We start from the raw sequence: 27,774 nt of genomic DNA on the forward strand, positions 1-27,774 counted from the left end.
CTCGTCAGAATCGTTAGCGCCGGTGAAACGACGAGCTTCCCGAATGGACGACGAAAGCCCAAAGCAGCCGTATCAGCGGGCACCCGAAGAACCCCAGCTCTCCCGTTCCGGATGAGTGCTAATCGCCGAGAGGATTGGTGAAATCCGGCATCTAAGCTGGTTGGGTCGACATAGAATTCGGACCTTGAGCAGGGGAACGTCGCAAATGGCGACGAGGTGAGTGGCGACCCGGGGAAATGAATAAATGAATGAAAGGCACAAGCCCGCAGCGAGTCGATCGGTTAGCTGAACGAGAAATACCGGTGAATAAAAAAGCTATCCGAATGCTCAAACAAGTAATTTACTGTAGTTTAGAGCTGTAATTTAAGCTTATTAGTATCGGGGTGCACAGGGAAAGTACATTGTAGCTTAGATTATGTATTAGAGCTGTATACTGTGTACATCAAAATGCGGCCGCCATGGCCGGGATTCGTTCCCGTGACCTCGTGCTCAGCAGCCCAATAATATAGCCACTGAGCAACCACGGCGGGTTTGAAACATTATGTACAGGAGCTGTAGTTAAATCCGTTCCCCACAAACAATTTGAGGAGTTTAATCAAGAGCGGAGACAGAAGGTTCTCACCATAATGAGTGGGGACGAGAAAAATATCCGCTGAAAGGCAATGATGACTGACTACAGTGGAAATTCGATTCATTGATTGATGCATTTATTAAATGATTCATTTACTGATTGATTCATGGATTGATTCACTCACTGACTGACTGATCTATGGATTGAATCACTGAATAATTCATTCATTGATCAGTTGATTCATTAATTGATTCATGACCTGTTACGTGCTAAGCGCTTCCTGCAGGATCATAATGAAGCTTTCCAGCCCAGTTGATTATTTATTCATTTATTGATTCATTGTTTACCTAATTAATTCATTGATTCGGTGATTGAGTTAACGTCGCGACAGACGCCGCAATGGAGAATAATTCTGAACGGCTGTCTGTCGTTATTTTGCACGTACTCCGAGCCCGGCACTCAAGCGTTCGTGCATTCCGCCCTAATCCCTAATCGGTATGCGGCGGTCTCAACCGAGACACCAATATCGACCCCATTCTCAGCAGGGGAGCGTCATAGCGACTAAGCCCGAGTGGCGCGTTAGCGGAACGACGAATTCGCCGACTGAAGACGTGGGCCGATAATGGGGTGAATGATTTTGAATGCTCTGAATTTGAAGGTGATGTGGCTGACTGCGGAGACTAAATTTACACGAAAAACAGCAAACGGAAAAGTTACAGAAAAAGTACACCTCATTTTTTTTCAGGCTCTCATTCAAATTCGACATCGTTAAAAAAATGCCTTCTAGTCGACAATAGTAACGTGTTTGACTCACTTAGCCATCGTTACTCGTGAGCTTAGAACGACAGAAAGCTGAGCTAGTTGGTAAGGATTCATAATGCGAAAAATTCCACAGCATGCGCAGATTAGTTTTGTGTCTTATTTCTTTTTTCGCCTCAGTGCTTCCTTCAGCTGATAGTCGGCGTTCGTGTTGTCCTCTTCTCTTGTGTCCGAGTCTGCACGCCTCACCCTTTTTTTTTGCGTTATGTTACTCGTGAGATATTGCTGAGACTTCCGGGTGGCGGCAGGCTGCCGTGTACTGATCACTCGATTCGTTAGGTCCCGGGTTAAGCCATCACCTCCGATTATCCAACAAGATAAAAACGAAAAAGAAGCATTTCGGTAGAGCAGCGAGTGTTACGCCCACATCTATCCGAGCCTTGGTTATCCGGGCGCGAAAACCTAAGCTCACCTTCGCAGCGGCTCACAACTTCCAGACAGCTAGACCCAACAGTGCTCAGGCCCTGCTCTGCTCACTCAGGTAATGTACTCGGTAATCCGTCACAGAGTGTCGTCAGCGGGGAGTTATAAGATGAAACACAGAATTGTAAGCTTCTCCGAGCTCCAAACTAACTAGGTGTGATGCGGTCACGAGGCACTCGACAGGATAGAAGAGGATAGAATACAGCCTTGCAGCGTCAGAGCAAATCCCGAGTCCCAGCTGTTGTGAGAGTCCTACTTACGTAAGCAGGATCAGGTCCTCCTTCCTGGAATGAATTTACGTTTTCATGCTGTGGGCACTGCTACAAACTGGGCTCAATCGATTCGCCGGTACTCTACAAGACACTGTTCCTTCGAGCTGAGTGTCCAACCATATTATGCGTTGCATATTGCAATCACTCAGTTCAGCCCTTGGGCGCGGCCGCGCAGCCATCATTGAGGGTATGAGCCATTGTTCATTGCTGCGCGTCTCATATGTGGGTCTATTCTCCTTTAAGTTTGCTATGTGTGTTATTAGGTTGCTTCTATTTTTATGCGTTGCATATTGCAATCACTCAATTTAGCCCTTGGGCGCGGCCGGGCAGCCACCATTGACCTTTAGCGCAACCACGTGACGTGACGTCACGACAGCCGGAGGAAAAGCTGGGCCCCAACTCGCGCAATATGCAACGTATTCTTGGCTTAACAAAGCTAAGCCTGGCCATTTTTTTGTATTCACACCAACTTTCTTACTCTTCAGAAATAGCCTCTGACATATAGCGCTCTGTCACTTTGCTGGCAGTACCTATTTTCCCGAAAGGCGAAGTAAATAATGTGATAACTAATAATGTGCAACGTCCAAATGACTAGCAAGACATATTCGCTGAGTAACATCTTAATTACTGATTGTAGAAAGCAGGTATAAATAAACAAATTTAGTCTGAGTTCTCGTGAAAATTGTGTCAACCTGCCAGAAATATGAAGTTCAGCACCGATTTTCAAGTATCCGATAAAATGAACTACAGATCATACTAGAAGTTTAGTACAACATACCTACATGGCCAACTTCGAAGAAATTTAACCTTGGGCAACATTTATTACAAATCAACTGCACTACCTTAGTGAAACAACCTTTGTAAATCTTGTGTTTAGAAAAAGTTTATTTCGACAAGAGACGATACGCACACTGAGTCATAATCACGGCACAATTCCACGCGGACGATAACATGTAAGACACGAAACACAGCGCGTTGTCAACGCGAGTAGTGTCCGAGTCCTCACGCACCAACATATAAACACGTATACCCACGGAAAGGCACAGTTACACATAAACTAAATGCCACATGTACAAAATGATTTTCAATATATACAGTGTGCACAATGGTTATATACAATGATGATGTGATAGAACTCTTTACACAATTTTGAAGTGATGTGCACGAGATGTGTATATACAAAAATGATCATGTATACGAGAGGACACACACACAGAAATCACGGGCACCTGCATTCTATGTACATTAAATGAATAATTCTGATGGTCTGGCTACAAGAACCAGGCTGGACGAAAATTCAGCCATACGCGTCCATTAGCCACCGACAGCAAACGACATGACCACTGTCGAAGGAACTCTTCTTCTCCAAGGAAGAACAACTCCTCCGACAGAAACAACAGTAGCTCAGAGTAGAGCCTCCCCATAAGTGGAAACAGAGCGCGGTGACGACGTCCCGTGGCAACTGCCTCGCAACGGTTACGCCATAGACAGAAGGCCCCCGCAGCAATTAAAAGTCGCGCGAAGCGGCCACGTGAGCAGCGACCAGATGTAATAGAACGGTTAACTCCAAGGCCACGAAATCCAGTATGCACGGCCCTCCAAAATATCCTGGCAACGACGCATTGCAGCAGTACATGTTTATTGGATTCTTGAAGGGGGCAATTGGGACACTGCGAAGATGGGACAACGCCCCACCGCTCAAGCCTGTCCCGAGTTGGAAGCACTTGCCACCCTAGACGCCACATGAAGTCGCGTAGGTGGCCAGGCAAAAATGACGCCGTTATCGCATCCCACGACACATTATTGGAACGTGCGAGGCGCGCTGGGGGAACTAGAGGAAGCAGTAAGGCTGACATAGTATCCACTACACGGTTTTGGAGAACGTCTACATCAGGACATACCTGTTTTATGTGTCGATAAAATGCCACGATCGTACAGTAAAATGTAGGCGCGTTTAACACTTGTGGGCCGCGATTTAAGTGTACGCCCGGTAACATGTAGCGAATTTTCGTGCCAAGGAAATAGCAAGCGAGTTCACGCGCTGGACACTGATCATGCTGTAACAGACGGAGCAGAAATCGCAGAGCAAGCAGCCGGCAGCGGACAGACACGGATGGGAAGGCGAACCCACCGCGAGAGCGTGGTTGCCCAAGCGCCGCGCGACAGACTAGTTCTGTACGGCCCGACCAGAAGAAGGCACCAAGAAGGGACTGCAAGGACCTAGTAACCCGTAATGGTGGCTGTACGACGTGACAAACGTACCACACTCGGCCGCAAAATACAGACTGCGCTAAGTACCTTCTTTCTGATAGGGGTAAATCATAACCTTGAACATCTTCAATATTTCGCCTTACATCTTCAAGAATTGAGAGCCACACAGAGTCTGATATGCCATTAGAGGTGTAGTCAAGGCCTAAAATGCGAAGAGAATTGCTCTTTTGAAGGCGGAAAAGGGGACTTAGGCGTGTCTGTGGTGAACCAATGAACAAATAACGACATTTTGAAAAATTTAGCGCAGCACCTGAAATATTTCCGTACTCAGTGAAAATTCGAAGGCTACGGGTTAAGCTATCTTCATTCCTGAGATATAATGTGATGTCATCGGCGAAGGCTGTCACCTTTACAACACCGCTACCAGGCAGTGGGAGACCACATACGTAAGGGTCTCTCACTCTTGAGCGCAGAAATGGTTCAAGACTGAGCACAAAAAGTACTGCGGATAGAGGGCACCCTTGTCGAACGCCACGAGTAACGGGAAACGGTGCACTTTCTCGACCATCAAGGAACAATGTACTTCGGATATTTGAATAGGTATTCCTAATAAGTTGAACAAACCTTCAGGCTCGGAAACATAATTGTTTGTCAGTCTCTAAGTAGCACCTAAACGAACTGCGTGCACACATAATAGAGGCGCACTCGTAAGTTCTCAGGGTACCACGAAAAAAAAATTATCCTGAAATCTGCAATACTCGATAATGTTGGGAGCAGCACCTATGAGGAGATAAGAAGCTACTCTCGGTAAAAAACCTTATCTTCAGTTGAACAAATTATCGAAAAGCAGCTAAGTGAATGCTTGTGACCACTGCCGGGTTGTTATATTGCCCGTTAAAGACTTCTTAGGAGTGGCCGCAGACGTCAATTACAAAACTGGCTGTGGCTTAGCTAAGGTTAAGCCCAGGATGCGAAGCATACTAGCCTTTATTTTAACGCGACAGCGTTAAGGAGCTCGTGCCGCAGAAAAGCCGGTGTCGTCGGCGTCGGCTCAGGCGTGCGGCGCTTGCTCAGGCGCACATTTCGTTGTCGCGCCGAACGCTGCGTTGCTCGACGCTCACCGCGTCCGATGCGGGGCGCGTAGTCGCTGCGCCGTAACAAAGCCACCTAGAAACAGTCTCTGTAGCACGCTGCAACCTTCGCTTCTCATTCCAACGAGCAGCTCTGTCTCCAGGAGGCATCTCACCTCGTGAGTGTCTAGCACAGGCAAGCGCAGCTGCTGATATACCGCCGCGACGCCGCGAGCGACGGCGCGAGTTGGAGCCCCGTTTCTCCTTTGTCGTGACGTCACGGTGTCACGTGGTCAGCCCTGAAGGCGACGCCACGAGTTGGAGCCCCATTTCTCCTCTGTCATGACGTCACGGTGTCACATGGTATTGAAGGCGACACCGCCGCGCCTGAGGAGCTGGGTTGAGCTCTAGTAATATGCTTCGCCTAATATACCTATCTGGTTCTCGGGTAAAAAATCTTGTGTAATAACAAGCTCTTTTCGAGTACTCGCAGCCCTTTCTCAGTTTCCGCGAAGCCTACTAACCGCGCAAGTTTATCGAAGATCACGAGACAGCGTGCACGAAGGTGGATCTCGGGTATTATGCCTTCGTACACTTGCTCCTGGCTTTCGACTTCGCGAGTCCTGTTGAGCTAGGCGACCGCCGACGATCGGAGTGTGACTCTGACGACACTTCTAAACCTCACGGCAGCTTCTGAGCGAGGTGACCGTTTTCAGAAGCAACATGCTGCTGTCAGTAGAGACGCTGCTGCCGGACCATGCCGAATAGGCGTTGCCCCGTCGAAGTTTCTCGATGTGACGACCGGGAGCAGGAATATAACAAGCTGGAAGCTAATGAAGTAGCCCCTATGGAAAGTAAAATGTCCGGTGCTTCCGAGCGTCAGAGACGGGAAAATGGAACGCACAAGAATAGACGTTTTAAAACTGTATATACGACGCAAATACCAGACCATGACCTCGGATATTTTCAGCACACAGCCGGCGCATCCCCATATCTCTGGGACCATACGATTAAAGACGTCACTTCCTAACGATCCCGAGCTTTGTTTACTTTCCGCTAAGCGTTGATTGTGCGTTGTCTTTTTCCTTTCTTTCTTTATGCAAATACCTTCTTTGGCTCTTCCAGCCGTTATCGTGGTGGGACGTTGGAAAAAGAAGGCGCCGATGCAAATGGCACCAGCTATTCGCGTTGTATAGCAGGTTCGTTTTGAGGCACTAACAACGCTCGTCACCCAATGCCAAGAGCCACAACTCTTCGAAGCATACGTGTTGTTTTATTACATACTGCGGGTAAATATTTGCTGGTTAACATCTCTCTTGTATTGGGAATCACGTAATGAAGTAACAAACGCTAGCTATAAATACTCACTGTTAAAAAATGCATGTACTCACAGATGCGCACCATTGCTAAATTAAAACGAATAGCTTTATTGAAGTGTTCGACTACTTGCTTGCATTGACAGCCATTGTTGATAGTTTCCGGACAGACCTTCTGCAATTTTGACATAAAAATTGAATTGTTGCTAGTTTTCTGCGACGCATCCGCTCGGATTTGAAGCGCATAATTTCGCACGACGACAATTCTTTATCCGGAATTTCTTAAACCGGGACGTTTGAAACGTGCTAGATTGCATCGCGATTGATCTTTCATGAGGTTTGTCTAGGGGGAATTTCGGCTATGATACATGGCCAGATGTACATGGGTCTAAACGACTAACGACGCTAACGCACCTGCAGAACCGACGAGGATGGACTAGGTTGACAAGAGTGATGGCGTTATAGACAACTTTCAGACATAGGGTGGATTCGCTGAACGAAGCAGATTGCATGCCACGGTGCACTTTTGTAGATGCATACTCAACCTGCTGAGGGTTCCAAAAACGCGCTGTTAATAATTGCTGCTGCTCATCATGATAATGAAACCACAACCACAGGCCGGTACGGTGAACGCGCCATCGTAGAGACGAAGAAAACGAAGAGGGAGAAAGTCAGGAGGTGCGCGTTCTAACTTGCTCGTGAGCAAGCAGGACACGACGCCATCGCTGAAGACAGGAGAAGGGCAAGAGCCTGAAAAACGTGAGTAAGAAATACACCACTGCTTATTATTTCCACGCACCGCCTCTTCGGCTTTTTGTTCCCGTCGTAAGCCAGCTGTCCTAGAAGAAGCGACGGGTGAGTTCTCAAAGTGAACCGAAACGGAGAGAGAGAGAAAGAGAGAGAGAGAGAGGACGATTCGACAAACTGTCAGCTTCAGAAAAACTATTGGCTTGTTGTCATTCCGTGACGCGCACGATTGCTCCAGTTGTGACGTTGCGCACCAGTAATGACCTTGAACAGTGGCAGTGACCACATGTTGGCCGTGCCAGGTTAGGTTAGGTTGATGGCCTTCGGCGCACTACCAATTTTGTAATATACGAGCAGTGTGATCACGCGTTAGATGCAAGCCAACAAGTCAAAGCAGCATGCAGCGCTTCTTCAGCCCTACTTCACTGGCTGCTGACACAGTTGGCACGTGCATAACGATGTAGCTACGTATAGGCTGTTCGTGATAAGCAAAACTACACCAAAAGCGCGATGCAGCACAAGAGTATGGACGACAAGGCACTGTTATTTGTCATGTTCTTGGCACTCGTCATTAACGTCATTAACCAGCTTTCAACGGCTAACCGTTCTTTAGGGCCGCGTGAGAAAACTTTTTTTTTCTTTTTTTGCAAACTGAATGGCGTGCTTTGCGGTTAGGCATATCTCACCCAAACACATCTGGGTTCTAACAATTCTTACATGATGGATATTTTGGCATACATATTTTTAGTCTGTACAGTAAACATTAGAGGTAACGATGACACTCAGCAGCGTACGACATAAATTTCGCTCTTGGCGTAGCCTCACGAGATAAGCTGTCTGCCATCCTATGCGGTTGTCTACCGTTCGCGGCTTGCCGCCGACAAGCAATGCACGGGCAGAACACCAGGCTGTTTCACCGCGATGTGCTCATGTGGAAGCTTTCCACGGCGAAGACAAGGTAAGTCTGCACGTGACACTTATGTTTGGTACTGCCATAAACCTTTTTTTTAGCATTCTCTGTAACGCATGCTGTACAAGTAAGCCTTCAGACCCCGTTATGACATTTCACGTTATAATAGGACCACGTTTTAAAAGTCCACTTGAGGCAGGACAGAGTGTCACTACCCTAGGAGATTCGCGATGAAGTAATCACTTCGAAGACGTTGCGTAGTGCAAAAAAGATTGCTTTATATGCACACAGATCAGCACGTTTCGTTCGTTAGGTTTAGAATTACTTCATAACCGGGGTTCGACTCTACGTAGTCACTCCAAATAAGTAACCTTTCAGCGTTAACAAATTCGTTTGTTCATAAACATAAGGCATAAGCTATGTTGCTTCGGTGCAACGCAAATGCAAAACAGGACATATGAAGTCACGACGAGGACAATGTACCAGGATAACGCTTGCCTTATTCGCCCCTATCACTGTCCTACGTTTTACATTTGCGTAGTAGCAAAGCACCGACCCCTGATCTTTTGGCTCTGATTTAAATGCTGCGCAAATGCGATCGCAGGACGCTTACGATCAATTTCCCCCTCGCGGAGCTGCACCCGCACCAAAGGCCCGGGTGTCCGGACTGTGTTCACACGAACCGGGCTCCGCGTGATGGCCCTGATGGAGATGATGACAATCATGCTGCTCATGCTCAGACGCCGCCACCACGGTTTGCCACGAAAGAGCGCCAGTGCGACCGAGTGCTCGACGCCTCGGTCGCGCAACTGTGCAACACTACCTCAAGTCGCAGGTTGCCGCAGCGGCTACGAGGGTGCGCCAGCACGGCCGAACACACATCGCTTCAGTCGCGCAACTGTGCAACACTACCTCAAGTCGCAGGTTGCCGCTGTGGCTACGGAGGTGCGCCAGCGCGGCCGAACACTCGATGGCTCGGTCGCGCAACTGTGCAACACTACATCAAGTCACCTGGTTGCAGCGCTACTCAAGGCGAGTGTATTATTGGTTACCACTGAACTGCCCAGGACAGCTTCCATACCTTTATTGTAGGTTCAATGGTATCTTTCCCTTGAACATTGAGAATAACCTGCCAACATTACAATGCAATTGATTATTACGTTCAACAAGACCATTGGATAATAAGGAGGCTGTCACCCTGAATACTGTCGCATGTACCGCTGGAACTGTCACATATGTACTGTGACATGTACTGGAAGCAGTACTAGGATCACTATTTCCACTACCAGCCGTAGGAGTACCACTATTGTAGTACCATTACTATACTAAAGAATATAAAACCTTTACTGCTACCCGTGGTATGCTGCAATTGGTGCACAATGGCCGAACAAGGAACGTGATCGAATAAGATCGAGAACAAGCTGGTGCTTATTCACCTTCTCCTCTCGCACTGAGGATGGGGCAGAGTGAGATGCGTATGCATGAACGATGGCAATGCTAGCACTTGCTTCCCTGATGAACGAAGCAATGTTACTTTATCGAAATGTTGCCTCCCATAAGATTCCTTAGCAGCGCTTACATGAACGCGACAGAAGCGTATCATACGAACTTAGAAGCGTATCGCATCTCTTGAAAACGAGGTTATTCTCTAGATTGTTGCGTATCGTATCAAATGCCTTCTGCGGGCCCAGTTCGAGATGGAGAAAGCACATTTCACTGGCGCATGTGATAGAAGCGTATTGTATCGGGAATTATGGGAAACCATTCATTACGGGATGATAAATGACCAACGAACCGGTGGTTGCCTCTCTACTGCCGCACTGCGGGACACACACAAAAAAAAGAATCCTGGCTTACGAAGCAGACCACACGGTATCTTCCACTCGTTAGTACATTATGCATGTTCAAAGAGTGTTGTCTTTGTCAAGAATATATTACAATAAGATCGGCGGTTTACTCGATTCGTGACAATAGCGTAGCCAAGTCCTCTTTGAAGAGGTACAAACCGAGGCGGCCACGCTCGGCTACCACTGGGCATGACAACAGTTGCGGACACGCTATGAAGTTTTCGTATTGTGATAAATACGTTTCATCAAAATAAACGTCGCTCAAACATAAACATGCAGGCGCACAAATGAAGGAGAACCTGACGGAACGCAGCCGCCAAAGCGGGCTTATCGAAAGCGAGAGTGCTAAATTACAAATATGACACTAGGTGGCGTTAGTCTTCTTGACAGGAAATGCGCCGTGAGCCACCGCCCTATCTTAAAGATTCAGCCTTACCCATCTATCCATAAGAGGTTGTGATGCAACCCACCACTCCATTTCAAAGGAGACGCTCACGCATCCATCTATCCATTTATCCAGGAACATGCGCATTCGTGTAAACGCTGGCGGATGGGTGCATTCGATACGATAAATTAATAGAATATTATTCTACCATATCAATATAAACGTGGCTCTTCTACAGCCGTTATTCACTTCAAGCCTGCATTTTCTTATGAACTTCCCTGTTGTTTCCTTACACTGGAATCATAGTGTGAATTCTATTAACGTTACGATTGGTCTAAGCTCCAAGACGAGCATGGCAAAAACGTACAACCAAGTTTTCTTTCTTTTTGACTCCTTCAATCAGTCTTTATGATGAAGAAAACACTAATAGTATCAATGAAACAAGGGTGAGAGTAACAAGTCTATCATATAAAAGCTTACTGTGCACCAGACGCGCGATTTCCTTCTTTGTTTGACAAATGGTTTGTAGAGTGCATAAAGTGAAGATAGGCCTTAGTTATGCTATAGGGCTTACCTCACGGGTAGCAGCGGTCTCAGTACGATCATGTGCAACCTAAGAGGAAACAGTAATCCCTAACTCTTAGATTACAGCGTATGGCTACGGTCCCGAACAAAGCTCTAGCCAGCAGGGCCGATCGGCGGCTTGATCGTTCCCTTACTCATCCTCTAAGCCCGCTATTTGAGCGGATCTGCTGCGTGTAATTATTAGCACTGCCTATGAAAAGAGTCGTCCTGAGCTCTGCCTGGAAAGCGCCAATCAGGAAGCTGTCAAATGCCTCAACCTTATCACAGTATACCATGTTGACGTTTCGAGCGAGTCAGAGAAGCCTCGGCAGCCCTTTGAGCCAGTAAGGAAAAACATACTAGCCAGCAATAAAGCTGGCAAGATTTCGACTAGAAGGTGCAATTTTGACAGCGTCTATTCTGGAAGAGGAAACCAGCGATGCAGATGTGTCTACGCAAGGGAAGTGGACAGGGTGAAACCGCGGCACTGCTCGCTACTTCTGTTGCGTTGGAACCTTCCTCGCTGGTTTGTTGTTCACAAGTTTGCATTCAACTTGCCCAGCGAGAAACTCTGCTGAAGTTCAGGAGAGCTGGTGTCTAAAGCCACGCTGCAGCGACAGCTGCCTGCGTATGCAGGAGCTAATCTCGAAGGCCGTGCTTCTGCCGGCTCCGTGTGCCGGGCACGAATTTGGCAGCTAGAAATTCTCGGAATCTCAAACTCTCATTCTCGAAACCTCGACCGCAGGAGACGCTGGGCCGCGGCGACAACCCGGGCGACAACCTGTACGAGCCCGTGTACTCGGAAGGCTGCAGCGGCTCCTGGTCTTCGGCACGCACGACAAGCAGGCGACGCTGCTGAAGCTATGAACGCGTCTTCAGCGCTCAAGTAGGTAGCACAGCGCACGATCTTCGCGGCTCCCTATTATGCAAAAGCAAGACGACATTGCGCGCCAACAAATTTGCCCTTCTCCCTGCTTCTGTATAACACATTTGCCCACTCTAACTCATCGTGTTAAGGATAGAGAGCTTTAGCTTGCCGTTACCTTACGCAGTTTGCGCACTGGCATGTTGGCAGAGCCTGTAAGCAAATGTAGTTTGTTATACATGGAAACTACAGTGAGGCACCAAGGGCTGAGATACATACAGCATGCTGTGCCTCGTCCCCCTCTAATTTGTAGAAACAAAAATTTCCCAAGTTACAAAATAAAAAAAATGTTTTGCCTTCTTACACCATGAAACCGTTGAAGTCGCAGTTGTGCATTCAGGTTTACAAGCACCCAGGATTGATAATTTGCTGGGTGGCATTCTCTGCAAGAAATTTTGTGTGAAAATACACTCGAAGCCGCTATATTTCAATCCCCGTATGCGTGTAACCTCGAATACTCTTAGAACAGCCATCTCCACAACGAGTAAATTATCTTTACTACTGTTTTAAAACGAGCAAATAAACGACAAGTACATGCCATATGTTTTTTTTTCCAAAAAGAAAAATTTCGTAACGTGCGACATATACGGCCATTCTCACCATTCGGTTAAATCACTAGCAGATTCCACACCACATGCGCAAGAAAACAGCACTTTCCAGGAAGCTCATTCAAGAGATCCACTAATGAACTTTTTGAAGTATTTATTTCAGGGAACATGTTCGAAATGCAAAACCGAATACGAGGATTAGTGAAATCATGTCTCCTTAGAATAGATCATAAGATCAAGCACGACTTGTGAGATACCCTTCCACATACTTTGCTAATAAGTCCATTCGCATTCCAGTCAACCTCATTCCGGACTCTTCAGGCGGATTCAGATCGGCGAGTAATTGAAATCGCGCGACCAAAGGTTGGTCGCATGGCGGCGGTCGCGCATAACGATTTCGGTCGAAAATCGACGGATTTCGCAAAGGTCGCGCTCACTGACCGAAGCTTAAGCTCCGCATCTGGAGTCGCAAAACGGCTCTACCAATCAGCTGCGCGGCAGCAGGACGTCGGAATACGCCGATGCTTATATTACGTGGCCATGTTTGATCAAGCACACACCGCAATAGCGGCACATTTTGGTGTGGGGAACGGTAGGTATGGGTCACCGTGAGTGGTCTTCTCGATCGCCGTTGGCCGGTGCGAATCTGAGCTAAGAAGTACGCTTTTAAGAAACTCAACGGGAACGGCAGTGCATTCGATAGCACACTCAAGATGCGGCGTTCTCCCTAAGGTTTGTGCTGAGGAGACGTGAAAGCACTACACTTGTTGGCTTCGATTTGGCAATCGCTGAATGTGCCCTAAATGGAGGAAATAAAGAGATTAATACCTGGTCCCTTTTCACCCTTTCTGGTCCAATAGTAGTAGTCCTGATGTCTTACGATAAATTTTCTACATGTAGGAAAAAACATACAAACACTGATCTTGGTAATCTAAGCGTCGATATATCTAATTACGAAACTTGTCTATTTCTTGCCACAGATACGTGTTTCTGCCAAGCTTCACAATGGCTCATGAATCGAATGAAGTCCCGGTTAGCTTTCCACAGGGTGTTTCAGGTTAACTTGAACAAAGCATAGTTAAAAAATTCGTCAACTCCAACTGAATTAAACCAACGACATGTGGTGGTGCTCTTCAGGGTATTTATTATACTAACCAGAAGTGTAGTCAATATTATCCAGCATAACTTGAAATTTACACTTCAGCAGCTGATGCAACATAATCCAGTTTTAAACAACACGGGCACGGAGCCCATGTTGCAGTTAATCGGCATGGCCACAGAGATTTTCGAACCCTAAATATCTAGGCCATCCATGTGACGCAAGGCATTGGCTGAACAAATTGAATTTCTCAAGCAAAACCACGTGAAAATGTTGTAAACTGCGATTTACGCACAATTTACCGACGTAGTAGCTTTTGGACTTTAATTTGAATATATAAAAAAAAACAATCCTGCTACACGAAAACTCAAATGACGCCCTTTTCTTTGGTTTCTGTAATGCACGTAGCGGAGACGGCGTTTGCCATTAGCGCGCGCCGGCGGGTAAACATCTCAGATTCCTCGGAGCGGCCCGCCTGCTTCCTTGAAGCATTTCTAGATGGCGCTCGCCTCTACCGCATCGTACCGCATCGCGGCCCATGCAAGAGGCCGCGTACCTAACAGAAAGCCCGCCTTCGTGCATAGCGTTCGTTTACCGCGAGCGTTTTCTCGGTAAACATTGCGGTTACATACGCTGCAGAACGCTGCGTTCGCCGAAGAGTGCGGACGTGCCTCACATGCGCTCCGTGATTTTGGGGTCCTTTGACCCGGTTAATCCCATCGGACTACCGAAATTCTGGTCGGAATCGACGTCGGAAGTGAAGAGGACCACGAGGATACCAATTTCAAGCCGGTGGGTCCTTTTTTCGGATTTTATCGGCATTTGAAGTTCCCACGTGGTCGGCAGGGCGTTACGTACGGGGCTCCGCGGCCTTCCCGGCTTCGGCCCGCGGTGAAGACGCATCGGAGCGATGTCCCGAACGAGCAATCCGAGCTACGACCAACCCGTGACCTTAAGACCGACAAGATTTTCGGCTGAATCCCAGGAAAACATGGAAGAAGACTTCCACGACACCATCGAAGTGGCCCACATGCAGCAAGACCGAGACGGCCTCGCTGCAGCAGGGATCCAAGCCCCGGGAAGCAGCACCTCAACGATCCAACGCTCACAAGTAAGCGGAATCGACAGAGAAAAAGAAGACGACTGGATAGTCGCCATGTCGAAGAAACAACGGAAACGCCAAGACGGCGGCGGCAAGCAGCAAGTCTTGGCGGGAAACGGCCTAGATTGCGCGCCTTTTTCAGGGGCGACGAAGAACGCCGCTGGCGCGCCAGCCGCGGCGGAGAAGAAGGAGAGGGAGGGAGCGCCGAGGCGACGCCTGCCTCCGCTCCCCAGAGACGACTTTAAAATCGTCCTCCGGCCGAGAGGACTCGCAGTCAGAGACTTGCACCAACACCACGTGGCGCGGGCGGTAGTCGCGGCTACCGAGCGGGGATGTAAGGAAGAAGACCTGATCATCCGGCTGCGCATTGGATCGAACATCATAATTGTGAGCACCAGCAACGAAGAAGCGGCCAAGAAGATTATGCGCATCAAGCAGCTGAGCTTCGGAGGCAAGAACTACGCCGTAAACGCACACGTGGCGGCGCCGGACGGCACGCTACGCGGGGTGATCCACGGAGTGGATCCGGAGACTTCGCCCGAGGAACTCAAGGCAAGCCTCAGAGTTCGCACGCAAGGCGTGAAGATCCTAACAGCCAGAATGCTCGGGAGATCCAGCACGGCCATCATCACCTTCGACGGCCCCACCCTCCCGAAGCAAGTTCTCTACCACAGCGGAGAATTTTGGTGCTACCCGTACCGGCCCACGAGGCAGGTATGCTACACCTGCGGCCAACAGGGGCACCGAATGGACGTCTGCCCGAATCCGGAGACTAGGGCCTGCAGACAGTGCGGTCTCCAGAACCCGGCGGCAGACCACCCATGCACACCCAAATGCCTGCTGTGTGGCGGCGACCACGTGGCGGGCACGAGAGACTGCAAACAGCGACTCAAGTCGGCGAGCGAGCTGCGGTGGGGCCCCCTGCAGCAGCAACGCCGTAGCCGGGGCCGCAGCCGGGGAAGAACACCAAGATGGTTCCGTGACGAGAGTCAGGAGTCGGGCCGGAGCAGCCGCGGGGGCAGCCGGAACCGGAGGCAGAGCCGGGGATCCGAAAAGGACGAGTCCTTCCCACCCCTGGGCGGCAACGACAAGCAACAGCAGAAGCAGAGGCAAGGGCAGAGACAGCAAAAGAAGAAGAGCGGCGGCGTTAAGGTGAGCTGGGGAGACGGCCCTCCCAAATCACTCTTTGCTCCGCACTCGAACACAAACAACACACAAACCGCACGCGAGAAACAGCTAGCGGAGGAAAATACGACACTTAAACGTGAACTTGAGCAGCTTAGGAAGCAGCTAAGCGAGGTTATCAGAGAACTACGTGAATCGAGGACAGGCTATGCCCCGCCTAGGACTCTGACCCCACCGCCTAGGGCGATGGAGACGGGGCAACAACACCACGAGGGAGGGACCTCCAACGATGACCTTAAAACCTTCATGATGAACATGCAGAGGCAGATGCAAGAGCAGATGCAGCAGTTAAAAAGCGAAATGCAGCAGGGACAACAAAAGTTTGCCCTGTTAGAACAGAATGTCAGGACGCACATCAAGAGCCAAAACACACAGAGAATAACCAATGATGCTAGAGACAGATTACTTAACGAACGCAGGTTCGGCACAGAAACCCCCAACGCAAATAATGGTAACCCATCATGGCAGAACGCCTCCAACAATTAGAGATGTGGCAGTGGAACTGCAGGGGGTACAGGCAAAAACAAGGCCTCCTGCAGCAATTCATCTATGCCAGAGGAACCCCACCAGACGTAATTATGCTACAGGAAACAAACTGCACCCCTACGCTTAGGGGCTACACGTGTCAGGAAAATGGCCGTACGGCAACTCTCATTAGCAAACAAGTAGTAGCCATAGCACATAACGAAATAAAGGACACCCGGATCGAACACGTGATCACGGAGATAATCCCCAAAAAGAAAGCACGATCTAAAAGCACTTATATTATAAACCTATACAGCCCGCCCAGACAGAAAGATGGGGACTTTATTAGGCTCTTTACGGAGGCGAAAAAGTTCGCGGGGAACAACACCCTAGTAATAGCAGGTGATTTCAACGCCAAGAGCCCGAGGTGGGGCTACAATAAAGACGACAAGAAGGGACGTGGCATTTGCGCTGCAGCAGAACAGGCAGAGTGCGAATTGCTAACCGACGAACACCACCCAACTAGACAGGGGAACAGCGTCAGTTCAGACACGTGCCCTGACTTAACCTTCATAAGGGGCGCCAGACAAGCAGAATGGGAGAACCTGCTCGAGAACCTTGGAAGCGACCACCACATAATAAGGATCAGCACAACCGCAAACAATATCAAGCGGAAAATAGGCAAGGTCCGCCTAACGGACTGGGACGCCTTCAGAGCACACTGCAAGCAGATCAAGGGCGACATTGTATCTGCGGAGGAGTGGAGCCAGCAACTCAGACAGATCCAAGAACTCTATACTAAAGAGGTGGATAGAACCGAACAAACTCCGGAGGTGGACAAGCGGCTCCTCAAGCTATGGGAGGCGAGACGCGGCCTCACCAAGCATTGGAAAAGACAGAAGTTCAATAGGAAGCTAAAGATTAAAATAGCCGAAATAACTAAACAAGCGGAGGAGTATGCAACGCAGCTGGCTAGGCAAGGATGGCAGCAATTCAGCAACGCGCTGAACGGCACCCTCAGCACGGCCAGGACGTGGCAGATCCTCAAGTCCCTCATGGACCCGAGCAAGAACAAATCAGAAAGCGGCAAATCGATTCAGAGGCTGGTGCACCAGTACACGGGCACGGACGAACAGCTACTCGAGGAAGTCCGGGTCAAATGCTACGGCAGAGACCAGGTCGAAAGCTACCAAGAAGAGTACCAGGGCGAAGAGAATCCCACCATGGATCGGCCCATAACGAGAGAGGAAGTCGTCGAGGCGATCAGGTCGGCAACAAAAAACACAGCAGCGGGGGCGGACAGAATCAAGAACTCGCTCATAAGAAACCTCAGCGATGGCGCCATAGATCAGCTCACAGCCTACTTCAACAAGCTCTGGCACGAAGGAAAAGTGCCGGCCGAGTGGAAACACGCGGTAGTGGTAATGATCCCGAAGCCAGGCAAGAAACTCCAGGTCGAGAACCTCAGGCCGATCTCCCTCACGTCGTGCCTGGGCAAGATGTACGAGAAAGTAATCACAAAAAGGATCCAGTCGCACCTAGAGAGGAACCAACTGTACCCAGACAGCATGTACGGGTTCAGAGCCCACCTGTCTACGCAGGACGTACTACTCCAACTCAAGGAGGAAGTACTCGAGAAAATGCCGAGAAGTGGCGAAAACGTTGTCATGGCCCTCGACATAAAGGGAGCCTTCGACAACGTGAGCCACGCCGCCATCATGGAAGGCATCAACAACACCAACTGCGGGGGAAGAACCCACGACTACATCAGGGCCTTCCTGAGCGACAGAACAGCGACCGTGGGACTAGGCGAGCTGAGAAGCGACGTCTTCACCACGCCTTGCAAAGGAACACCCCAAGGCTCCGTGATATCGCCCGTCCTGTTCAATATGGCGATGATCGGGCTAGCAAGACGCCTCAAGGAAATCCCGGGCATCCAACACGCGATGTATGCCGACGACATCACGGTGTGGGTCACCCAAGGATCGTTAGGGGAGAAGCAGGACAGACTACAAGAAGCTGCGACCTGCGTAGAGACCTACGTCAGGGAGAGAGGCCTCAGATGTTCGACGGAGAAGTCGGAAATCATCAGGATCGGAAGAAATCCTACCAAAGCCTCGCTGGAAGTAGTTCTAGAGGGGCAATTGATCCCAGAGCAGAACATGGTACGAATCCTAGGCATGTGGCTGCAGAGCAGCCGAAAATGCAGCCATACCATCAGCCTGCTGAGAAGAGCCGCGGAGCAGGTTGGCAGAATGATCAGTAGAGTCTCTCAGAGAAGGTACGGGATGAAAGAAGAAGATACCCTCAAACTCGTCAACAGCCTAATCGTTAGCAGAGTTATGTACTCCTTGCCCTACCACGCAACAACAAAGGCGGAGCGAGAGCAAGCCGACTGTATTCTCAGGAAGGCATACAAGATTGCTCTACACCTGCCCAGAAACGCATCAAACGAGAAGCTACTCCAACTCGGAATCAGCAATACCTTCGATGAGCTTGCCGAGGCTCAATTAGGGGCACAACTCATCAGACTCAGAGGCTCCTCTACGGGAAGGGCGCTCCTGAGAAGGTTGGGTCGGAACACGTGCGGACTGGTAGACAGATACGCGGACGTACCGGACGACCTTAGAAAGACCTTTAATGTAGGACCCCTGCCTAAAAACATGGATCCTAACCTACACGAGGACAGACGAACAGCAAGGGCCGAGCAGCTAGAAAGGAGGCTAGGCCGGTCAGAGAACACAGTCTATACGGACGCCTCCATGTACGTACATGCAGGGAAGCGCTTAGCCGCTACGGTGGTAGCTAATAGCACAGGAGACATGGCCACATGCGCCTCAGTGGAGGTCGTGGGCATAACGGAGGCCGAGGAAATTGCCGTCGCGCTGGCGGTAGCAGAAGGCTATAGGAAAGGCCGATCCCTAAACATCTTAACAGACTCGAAAGACACGTGTAAAAACTATACGAAGGGCAGAATTAGCGGCATGGCCCTCAGGATAATCAGTGGGGCAGCAGCCTCTGCTGAGCAGACACCCATACAACACATAATCTGGGTCCCAGGCCACGCAGGCGTAGCGGGGAACGAAAGAGCAGACAGCCTAGCTCGAGGGCTTACATACCGAGCAGGCATGTCAGATGTTCTGGAGCTTCAGCTACTAGCATGCGAGGGGGGATACACAGAGACATTACAACTATACAGGGGGACTAGATTCAAGTACCCACCACCACACAAAGCCCTCACGAGGGAGGAAGCAGTCGGCTGGCGTAGGCTACAAACAAACTCCTTCCCCAACTTGTACATCTATAACAAGATGTCACCAACACAATACAGAGCAAACTGCCCCTGGTGCGGCGACACACCCACACTATACCACATCACATGGGAGTGCGAACGAAATAAAGCATTCCACCAACACGAATTCCCGAGTGCGGAGCAATGGGAGAGCCGGCTCACCAGCAGCGAGCTCGCGGCCCAAAGGGCCTTAGTGCGGCACGCTGCTGATGCAGCGCGACTCAGTGGAGCCCTGGACTAGGGGCCCAACCTTGCTGAAGAGAAGCCTCAAGTCGCCGGCGCCAAGAAAGACGACGGAGGCTTCGAATCCGCGAATCTCTTAAACGATCTCATTAAAAGTTTTCTACTACTACTACTACATACGCTGCAGTTGCCGGGAAGCGTGAGAAGCAGTCAGGGATGTTTGAATCCTGTCGGCGTTCTACTCTTAAAGGCGAAGCTTAAGCGTCCTCCAAATTTTTCTTTTCTTGCACACTGCGTGCTGCGGGGTGACATTAGAGACTTTTGGTTTGTACGCTATTCCGGTAAACGGGAGCGGTTTGGGCGGATTACCGGATGGTCGGGGCGTAAACGTGAGGGGTGAAGCCGCCTGGTGTTGTAGAGCTCAACCAGACAAACGCATAGCTAAAACTGCAGTAACTCACCATATCCTGCTTTGCCACTCGTGCAAATTTTTGGCAGCGGCGTAATTGTGAACACGATTACGCCACTGTCGAAAATTTACGCCAGCAGCTAAGCCGAATATAGTAATTAGCTCTGTGTTTGTGTGGTTGAGATTTGCGCCACCAGCTAGCGCCACCAATCTGGCCGCTCACCTTGACGCCCCCACTAAACCGGAAAACCGCCCGCGCTTGCCCGAATACCGGACACGCTAAGGCTGCGTTCACACTTGGTCTTGGAGCAGGCGGAAGCGGAAAAAACTTGACAAAATCCGCCCGCCTATGCGGAGAAACGGGCGGAAAACCAGGCGGCGAAAAAATCGGTCTCGGACCGATTTTTCCGCCCAGGCGAAGCGGAAAGACGTTCCGCTTTACCGGAAGCTGCAATCGCATGTAAACATCCGGTCGTAAAATTTAACATTTTCCGTTGCTCATGGTCTATTTTTAAGAAAAGCAACCAGCTAAAGCTATCGAAACTATGTCTTCTTTATCTTCCATGGTAGACGAAAGTTAAAAACGACGCGTGCAGTTGCGCGAAATGGTAGTTTTTAATAACTGATGGGTCGATAAATGAACGTATGTCTTGAAATAGTGCGATGAACAGTGCCACCAGGCGGACAAACGTACGCAAACTAGATAGATGTGGGCGAAAGCGGACGTGGTTTTCGCTGCAGTGGCGAAACAAATGTGAACGTTTTGTGCATGCGCGAAAAAGATTATCCGGCCGCTTTGGCTTTTCCGTCCGCTTGCGGTTTCCCAAGTGTGAACGTAGCCTAAATGTCTCTATTTCCCGACGTGTAACGAAATCACGCGAGATATGAAACAAACCCGCCGGACTTCGCTCCTGTGCTATCGTATCGCAGCGCCCTCAAGCGTGCGTCGAGTCTATCGCTTATCAAGGTGGACGGCGCTTCCTTTCCGTGTGCCGCCATCAAAGATGCTGAGGTGCTGTGTAGTCGGTGCCTAGAGCCGCTGCCGCTCACTTTGACACAGTCCGCGTGCACGCTTCTTTCGCTCGAAGCACGGTTGAGGGCGCTGCAATACGGTAGCGCATGAGCGCAGTCGCGTGGTTTTACTTCATATTTCGCGGGCTTTCTTTAAACGCCGGAGAAAATCACCACGCAACATGCACGTTTCCACAAAAAAAAAAAATAATCGGATCGGTCGTTTTCGAATGCCCTCTACAAGGTAGCGAAAAGCACTTGGCCCAAAAGTAAATATTAAAATTTGTTTCTTAATTTATACTAGTTAATTACCGAATAAAGCGCAATATAATATAGACCCTAATCAGCGCCACATGAAGGCAAACTATATGGCGTTCATTTCATTCATATATGGTTAACCCCTTTGTACAGTGATCCTGTATACCTCTACCGTCCAAGGAAATTTTCGTGTCGTAAGCAAAAAACTCCCCATGCTTGGGCCGATCCCGAAGATAGTGCAATGCTGGGCCGACCCGCGACGGAGGTGCAGTTCACCATAAAGGGCCTACATACACACCTTCGCTAGTCATCCTTCTTCAGAGTGTGCAAGGGCACTGGGTTTTTTTTAAATGCTTGGTTCAACTTGCGTGAAACACCCTGTATATGTAATCCCTAAAGCGTGCTGCTTAAACATATAACATGCTTTTGTGGTACAACGATGCTCTTCAAATATATTGTGGCCACAATTTACAGCATTTTCATTTTGTGAATTAAATAGTTTGGAGAACCGTACGATGCCTCTGAAATCTTCATTTGTTGGCACTTCATGGAAAAAGCTTTCGATGTGTTTGCAAAAAGTTTCAACTGTGCTTGTCACTTCACACTCAGATGAACTAAATATAAATTTCTCTGTTCACTCAAGAAATTTCGACCAGACAAGGTTAATTACTCACGGGGACATTGCTACCAAGGTCGATCCAAATAGGTCGCGAAGCTTCGGGCGAAAAGCGGTTAAGTACAGATTGTCACCGACATCAGCATGGGGGGTTATGGGAGCAGTGATGGAAGCGCGACTATGTTTGGAGGGAACAAACATTGGGAAAGAAAAACGCGTTTTTTGATTCAAACGAGACACAGTTAGATTCATTCAACGAAAATAAAATTCCTAGTCAATTTTATATATTCGTGATGAGTTAAGAAGATACGTTTAATTTGTTATTATTAATAAATGCATTTCTTTTCAGCGCCCATCGCTACAGGGGGCGTTGACGCCACTATCGCTCGAAGTGCAATGCACGTCTTGAAATGGACAGAAAGGCGCACTCGTATCACCTGTTGAAATACGCCCCCCCTCACAATTTGTGCTTTCTTGCTTGACGAAGTTTGTCTGAATTTGGTGACGCGGCTAGCTTCACTGCTTCTTAATCTGTTCAGTCAAAAGTAGTGAGTTACGACCGCCAGATGATTGTGTAGTTGTTTTCGTGCGACTGCGCTGGCCGACGGGCTTGGCATCCGACAATAGGATCCGCACTCTTCACCTAAAGCTTTCGTCGGCCTCCAAAGAAAGTATGTTCCATATGTTCTGTGCAGGGATGCGATTTCGACAACCGTACGGCTGGCCTTTTCCTACATCGCTTTCCACGCTGAAAGCTCGAAACGCCCATCAAGTCGAATGGCGGGGCATTTGAATATATAGCTCCAAAGGAAGAACAACAAAACAAATTTCGCGCCTTCGAAAACAAAATGACGTCACTTCTGCTTTTAACGGACATGGCGTCACATTATTTTTTCTTCCGCCGGAAGTGTTCCCACCACATACAGATGGCGCTAAGCTCCATGAACCGGCGATGGACCGCCATGTTTTGAACGTATGGGCTCCTATGGAAGCTTCGCTACCAGGTATATTTACCTTGTTGCTACTTCGTATGCGGACAATATCTATGTTTTTCAAGAATCTACTCGTACATGCGGATCAGCACTATCTGTCCCAGGCAATCTTTAATATCGCTTGAAACTAACGAAACGAATGGTGTAATTGCTTCCATTGTCTCCAATAAAAAAAAAGTTGAGCTTAGCATTTCCACGTGTGAACTTAGTGCGTGTTCCTTACGCGTGTTCGTTCATTTATTTATTTAAAGCAGGCTCAAACATTCACACGTTTTACAGAGAAGTAGTTTGTGGCCCGCGCGTTTTTCTTCTGCGGCAATGATGATGATGATGAAGCCTCACTTAATGGCACAAACCCACTGAGGGGGATAGGCCACGAATCGGGTGCTAATATGATTCAATAAATAAAATAAGATAAATGGGTAATAAATAAGTAACAGGAAAAAAGAAAGCAAAGCAAATAATCCAAGAGGCAAAATAAACTATGAATACATGAGATAAAGTATTGATCAATACTATAGTAAGCCTTGCGTTGATAGGAATGTTAAATAAATACTGAGGTCCCTCGCGAATGCACTCGTGGCACTGCTCGCGCGTTTGTCTTCCTCTTCTTGCACAGCTGGCTCTTCAGCGTCCCTCGGGTATGCATTTTGAGTACATCAGTAATCAATAGGCACTATTTTCAAGATCGGCAATCTCCCGGGTAGGTAACAAAGGTTTCTAAAAGATTTGCCGCAATGCGTCCCGCGTCGGCCATGTCTACTTCCACACCGACCTCTCTTTGTCGGCGTTCCAAGCGCTTGCGTATCTAGTTTCCTTTCCTGCCCCTCTCCTAGGGCGGCGGTGCCGTCGATTGATTGATTGATTGAAACTTTTGTTAGAAGGGATGGCCCGTGGCCTAAGATAGGGGCGGGGGTCAGGTGAAAGGAAGGATGCCTGCCTCCTTAACAAAGGAGAGCAAAGCGTTTATTCTTCTGATGGCATCTGCTTGAGGTGCGACCCAGTCTTCGCACGATGCCACCTTTACAGGTCGGGTGTGCTTGTCCCTGAGGGTGGCTGTGGCAGGACAAGACCAGATCATATGTTTAGGATCGACGTTGATCGCAGGGCAGTTGGGGCATTCCACTTGTGTTCTTCTCCACTTGCTCAGGATATCCGGTGTAATAGATGCCTTAGCTCTTGCTTTGTGGATGAGAACCTTCGCTGTTCTTGGAAGGCGAGTGGGAATGGGAGGAAGGTTGCTAGGAATGGACTCCCGTAGTAGGGCCTTCCTCTCGTGTTTTAACCGGGCAATCTGTTGCTCTGAGGCGAGAAAATTAGAGAACACGCCATCGCAGCCGTGAAGTGAGCCCGTCACTGCTGGACCATACCTATAGCTCCCCGTCATCCGTCGTTGGTGCCGTCGAAACGTTACGCGTGTCTAGTTTCCCCCGGCTCATCGGGGCGGCGGTCCCGTCGTCCATGCGAATCTATACAAAAATGCAAAAAGGCAAGTTACCCTTCCCATTTTAAATTTCACTTCCCTTCTGTCCTCGTAATGGGGGAGGCCGCGTTTAGTCCCGACTCCCGAAGAGCAACGTACCTACCTACTAAGCAGCTTCGCTGGTCAACCACCTTTCACAGAGTGTAATGGCTCATGATTTTTTAGGTGCAAGCGTAACTGGCGAGCTCGTCAAATCGGCGAATGTATATTTCAAGCCGCGAAGTACGAAGGAGCGCGAGCGCGCGGCAATGTTACGCCACCTAGAGGAAGTTATAGGCAACGTTGATTAAAGGCGGGGAGGACAAATAAGGCGAAGCGTCGCGGAGGACAAAGCCGGGGTTGACCGCTTCTGTCAGTTGCTACAGGTATTGTTTGCGATACAGACGCACTGGGATAACATCGTCCTCAGGCGTCGTATGCCATGTAAAACTCTTGCTTGGGCTAGTTGGTTCATGCTTGAAGTAGTAAAGGCAAGACGCAAAAGACGAGGACACAAACGACAGGACCGGCGCCACTGGCAGGCTGAGACGGCGATAAGGTTGACGCACAAAATGGCAGGATCGGTGCGAAAGCTTTGATGAAAGAAAGGGCCCAATGTAGAAGAAATATGCCCAAGTAAAACTCTTGCTTGGGCTAGTTGGTTCATGCTTGAAGTAGTAAAGGCAAGGCGCAGAAGACCAGGACTGATCAATACTATAGTAAGCCTTGCGTTGATACGCATGCTATGTATGCTATGTATGCTATGTGTGCCGAGTTAAGGCGTGCGACAGTGAGCCGACGATGGCGGCACAATATCGCATGCGTGTGGGAGGAAGCGCGCCGTATTCCGTCGCGTGCATGGCACCGGGCGACGAAGGGTGAAAAGCGGACACAGAGCAAGAAGCGGGGCGTTGTATTTCGGTCGCGCGCTGTCGCACGGGCTTTATCTTGAAAGTGGCCTGCTTTTTAGGGGCCACAGTCTACGTCGGTCCGACGGCTCGTAGCTTTGCGTGCGCTGTGCTCTCACCTCCCAGCTTGCGTTGAAGCGTCACTTCGCTAGCTGCTGCTGCCGCGATTCCTCACGCCAACGTGTTGACAGTGAGTGTCCGCGGTAATCGAGCGTGAAGTGTTCATGCTTGCCTGTGCGCGCTCACGCTGTTCTAGTTAGTTTAGTTTGTAAGCGAATGTTTGCAAGGTGCCGTTCTACTCCGGCGGCTTCTACGTATGGCGCGGCCGCACGAGCCCTGTCTTGAACACGATGCGGACAGTGTAGGAGTTCAGGCGCACCCACGGCGTAGAGCGTTGTGTGCGCTATAGCACCCATACACTTGCACGCGTTCACAAAGTGAAGCGTCACTAACTTTTTGTTAATGCATCGTGTTTCCTAACAAGCTCTTGTGTGCGCATTCTGTACGGAAAGGTGCAAACTACAGCTTGCATATAAAGCGAATCAAGCCACAATTGTATAAACGGGGTATGGAGAAGTATGGAAGAGGCCTTTGCCCTGCAGTGGGCGTAACCAGGCTGATGATGATGATGATGTATAAATGTTGTGACTTTGTTTTGCGCAGCACAGCGCCAAATTGGCATTGTCTAAGCAGTGAAGGCTTTTTCACTTCACGATGACCTGCGACACACATCGCGCTGCGCTGTGGTTGAGGGCTAAATGCACTCGCGGCCTTGGCGATTACGGAAGCTTCGATCAAAGTTTATTTTGAAAGAACACAACAGTGAGCGAGAGTTCGTAAACCAATTTTCCGCTACACTGGCGCTCTAATAACGTTAACACAAGTTTTATTGTAGCAATTGTATTTTTTTCTCACTGCCCGATAACTCGGACATTTTTGCACCTTTGTCCATGCCCAAAAAAATTTATCGCCGAAACTAAACATATCATAGTCAGGCGCCGGTCGTTCCGTTATTTCTCATAGCAGTCATAGTGCATTTAAATGCCTCAGTGAGTAGCTCTATGCCAGCCTCGCGTAAGGTCGGCAGGCAGTAACGAATCTATACAAAATGTGTGGGACTTAGACAAAAAATTACTATATATTACTTTATATTAGTTTCCGCATGTAGCAATCTTTACATGTAGTCACGCCTTTATTGCACTGTCCCCAAATTTTACAAAGCCTCACTGCCTAGGCAGCCTGCTCCTGCCATGTCGCAAGTTCGAATCGTGACCGTAGTGGCGACATTCTGGCAATGGTGGGATGCAAGAATGCTCGTTCACAGTGGTCTATAGGCACTCAATAAATGTCGGTGGTATCATTTCATTCGGATCCCCTCCTGCTCGTTAAATCCGTTAAATCCCGTTAAATTTGAGTCCACGGGATTGAATCGGTCGATGAACGCTGCCCCCTGTATGAGCTCTATTGTACCGAGGAGTGCACAAAGCATTGAAGGAGCTCTCTCGCCTACTGTGCAGGGTGCGGCGTCCTTACCCATTGGTTGACGCGGGTGAGACGTCCACAGGGGCAGTTCCGATTGGACACACTGGACGCCGGCAGCAAAATTCAGAAGCTGGTGCACTGCCTGCTCAGTTTGACAGGTGTGCTGCTGCCCTCAATGCGCCTGCGGCTGCCGGGTGTCCCCATCGCGACCGTTGGACAGTCACAACCCGCAGAGCCACCTCGTTGCGCGAAGAATGCCGCACGAGCATCGACCGCACAATATGTCAGCGGTCTCAGAAGCACAAGAAGCGGCGAAATGCGCAACAGTATAGACGCAAACGCTAACCAATGCGACAGCCTCCAATGAGTTTTTTTTCTTTGGATACATACTATTTGCCTGAGCACATTCATGAAATAATTTTAATTGAATAAAGACGGCTAGTAGAAGAACAAGGGAAGGAATCACCGGCAATGAAGGTGTCGTTTTTACGTCGTAGGAATGCGACGAGTGAGTGAGTGAGTGAGTGAGTGAGTGAGTGAGTGAGTGAGTGAGTGAGTGAGTGAGTGAGTGAGTGAGTGAGTGAGTGAGTGAGTGAGTGAGTGAGTGAGTGAGTGAGTGAGTGAGTGAGTGAGTGAGTGAAGTGAGTGAGTGAAGTGAGTGAGTGAAGTGAGTGAGTGAGTGAAGTGAGTGAGTGAAGTGAG

The 27,774-nt window shown here is 49.2% G+C and overlaps 1 protein-coding gene and 1 long non-coding RNA gene across 2 annotated transcripts in view; one reads left to right on the forward strand and one right to left on the reverse strand.

Moving 5' to 3' along the window:
• LOC139046813 (uncharacterized) overlaps positions 1-27,774 on the reverse strand; it is a 101,001-nt gene that overhangs the window by 70,697 nt on the left and 2,530 nt on the right. The window lies entirely within an intron of this gene.
• On the forward strand, positions 7,356-27,544 carry LOC139046811 (uncharacterized). The gene is made up of 5 exons (XM_070520724.1): positions 7,356-7,441; positions 8,249-8,387; positions 8,944-9,371; positions 11,881-12,021; positions 27,108-27,544. Exons 2-4 carry the CDS (start codon positions 8,351-8,353, stop codon positions 11,992-11,994), a joined length of 579 nt encoding a protein of 192 aa, XP_070376825.1. The 5' UTR covers positions 7,356-7,441; positions 8,249-8,350; the 3' UTR covers positions 11,995-12,021; positions 27,108-27,544.

This window comes from Dermacentor albipictus, chromosome 6, assembly GCF_038994185.2.
Source record: "Dermacentor albipictus isolate Rhodes 1998 colony chromosome 6, USDA_Dalb.pri_finalv2, whole genome shotgun sequence".
Lineage (NCBI taxonomy): Eukaryota > Metazoa > Arthropoda > Arachnida > Ixodida > Ixodidae > Dermacentor > Dermacentor albipictus.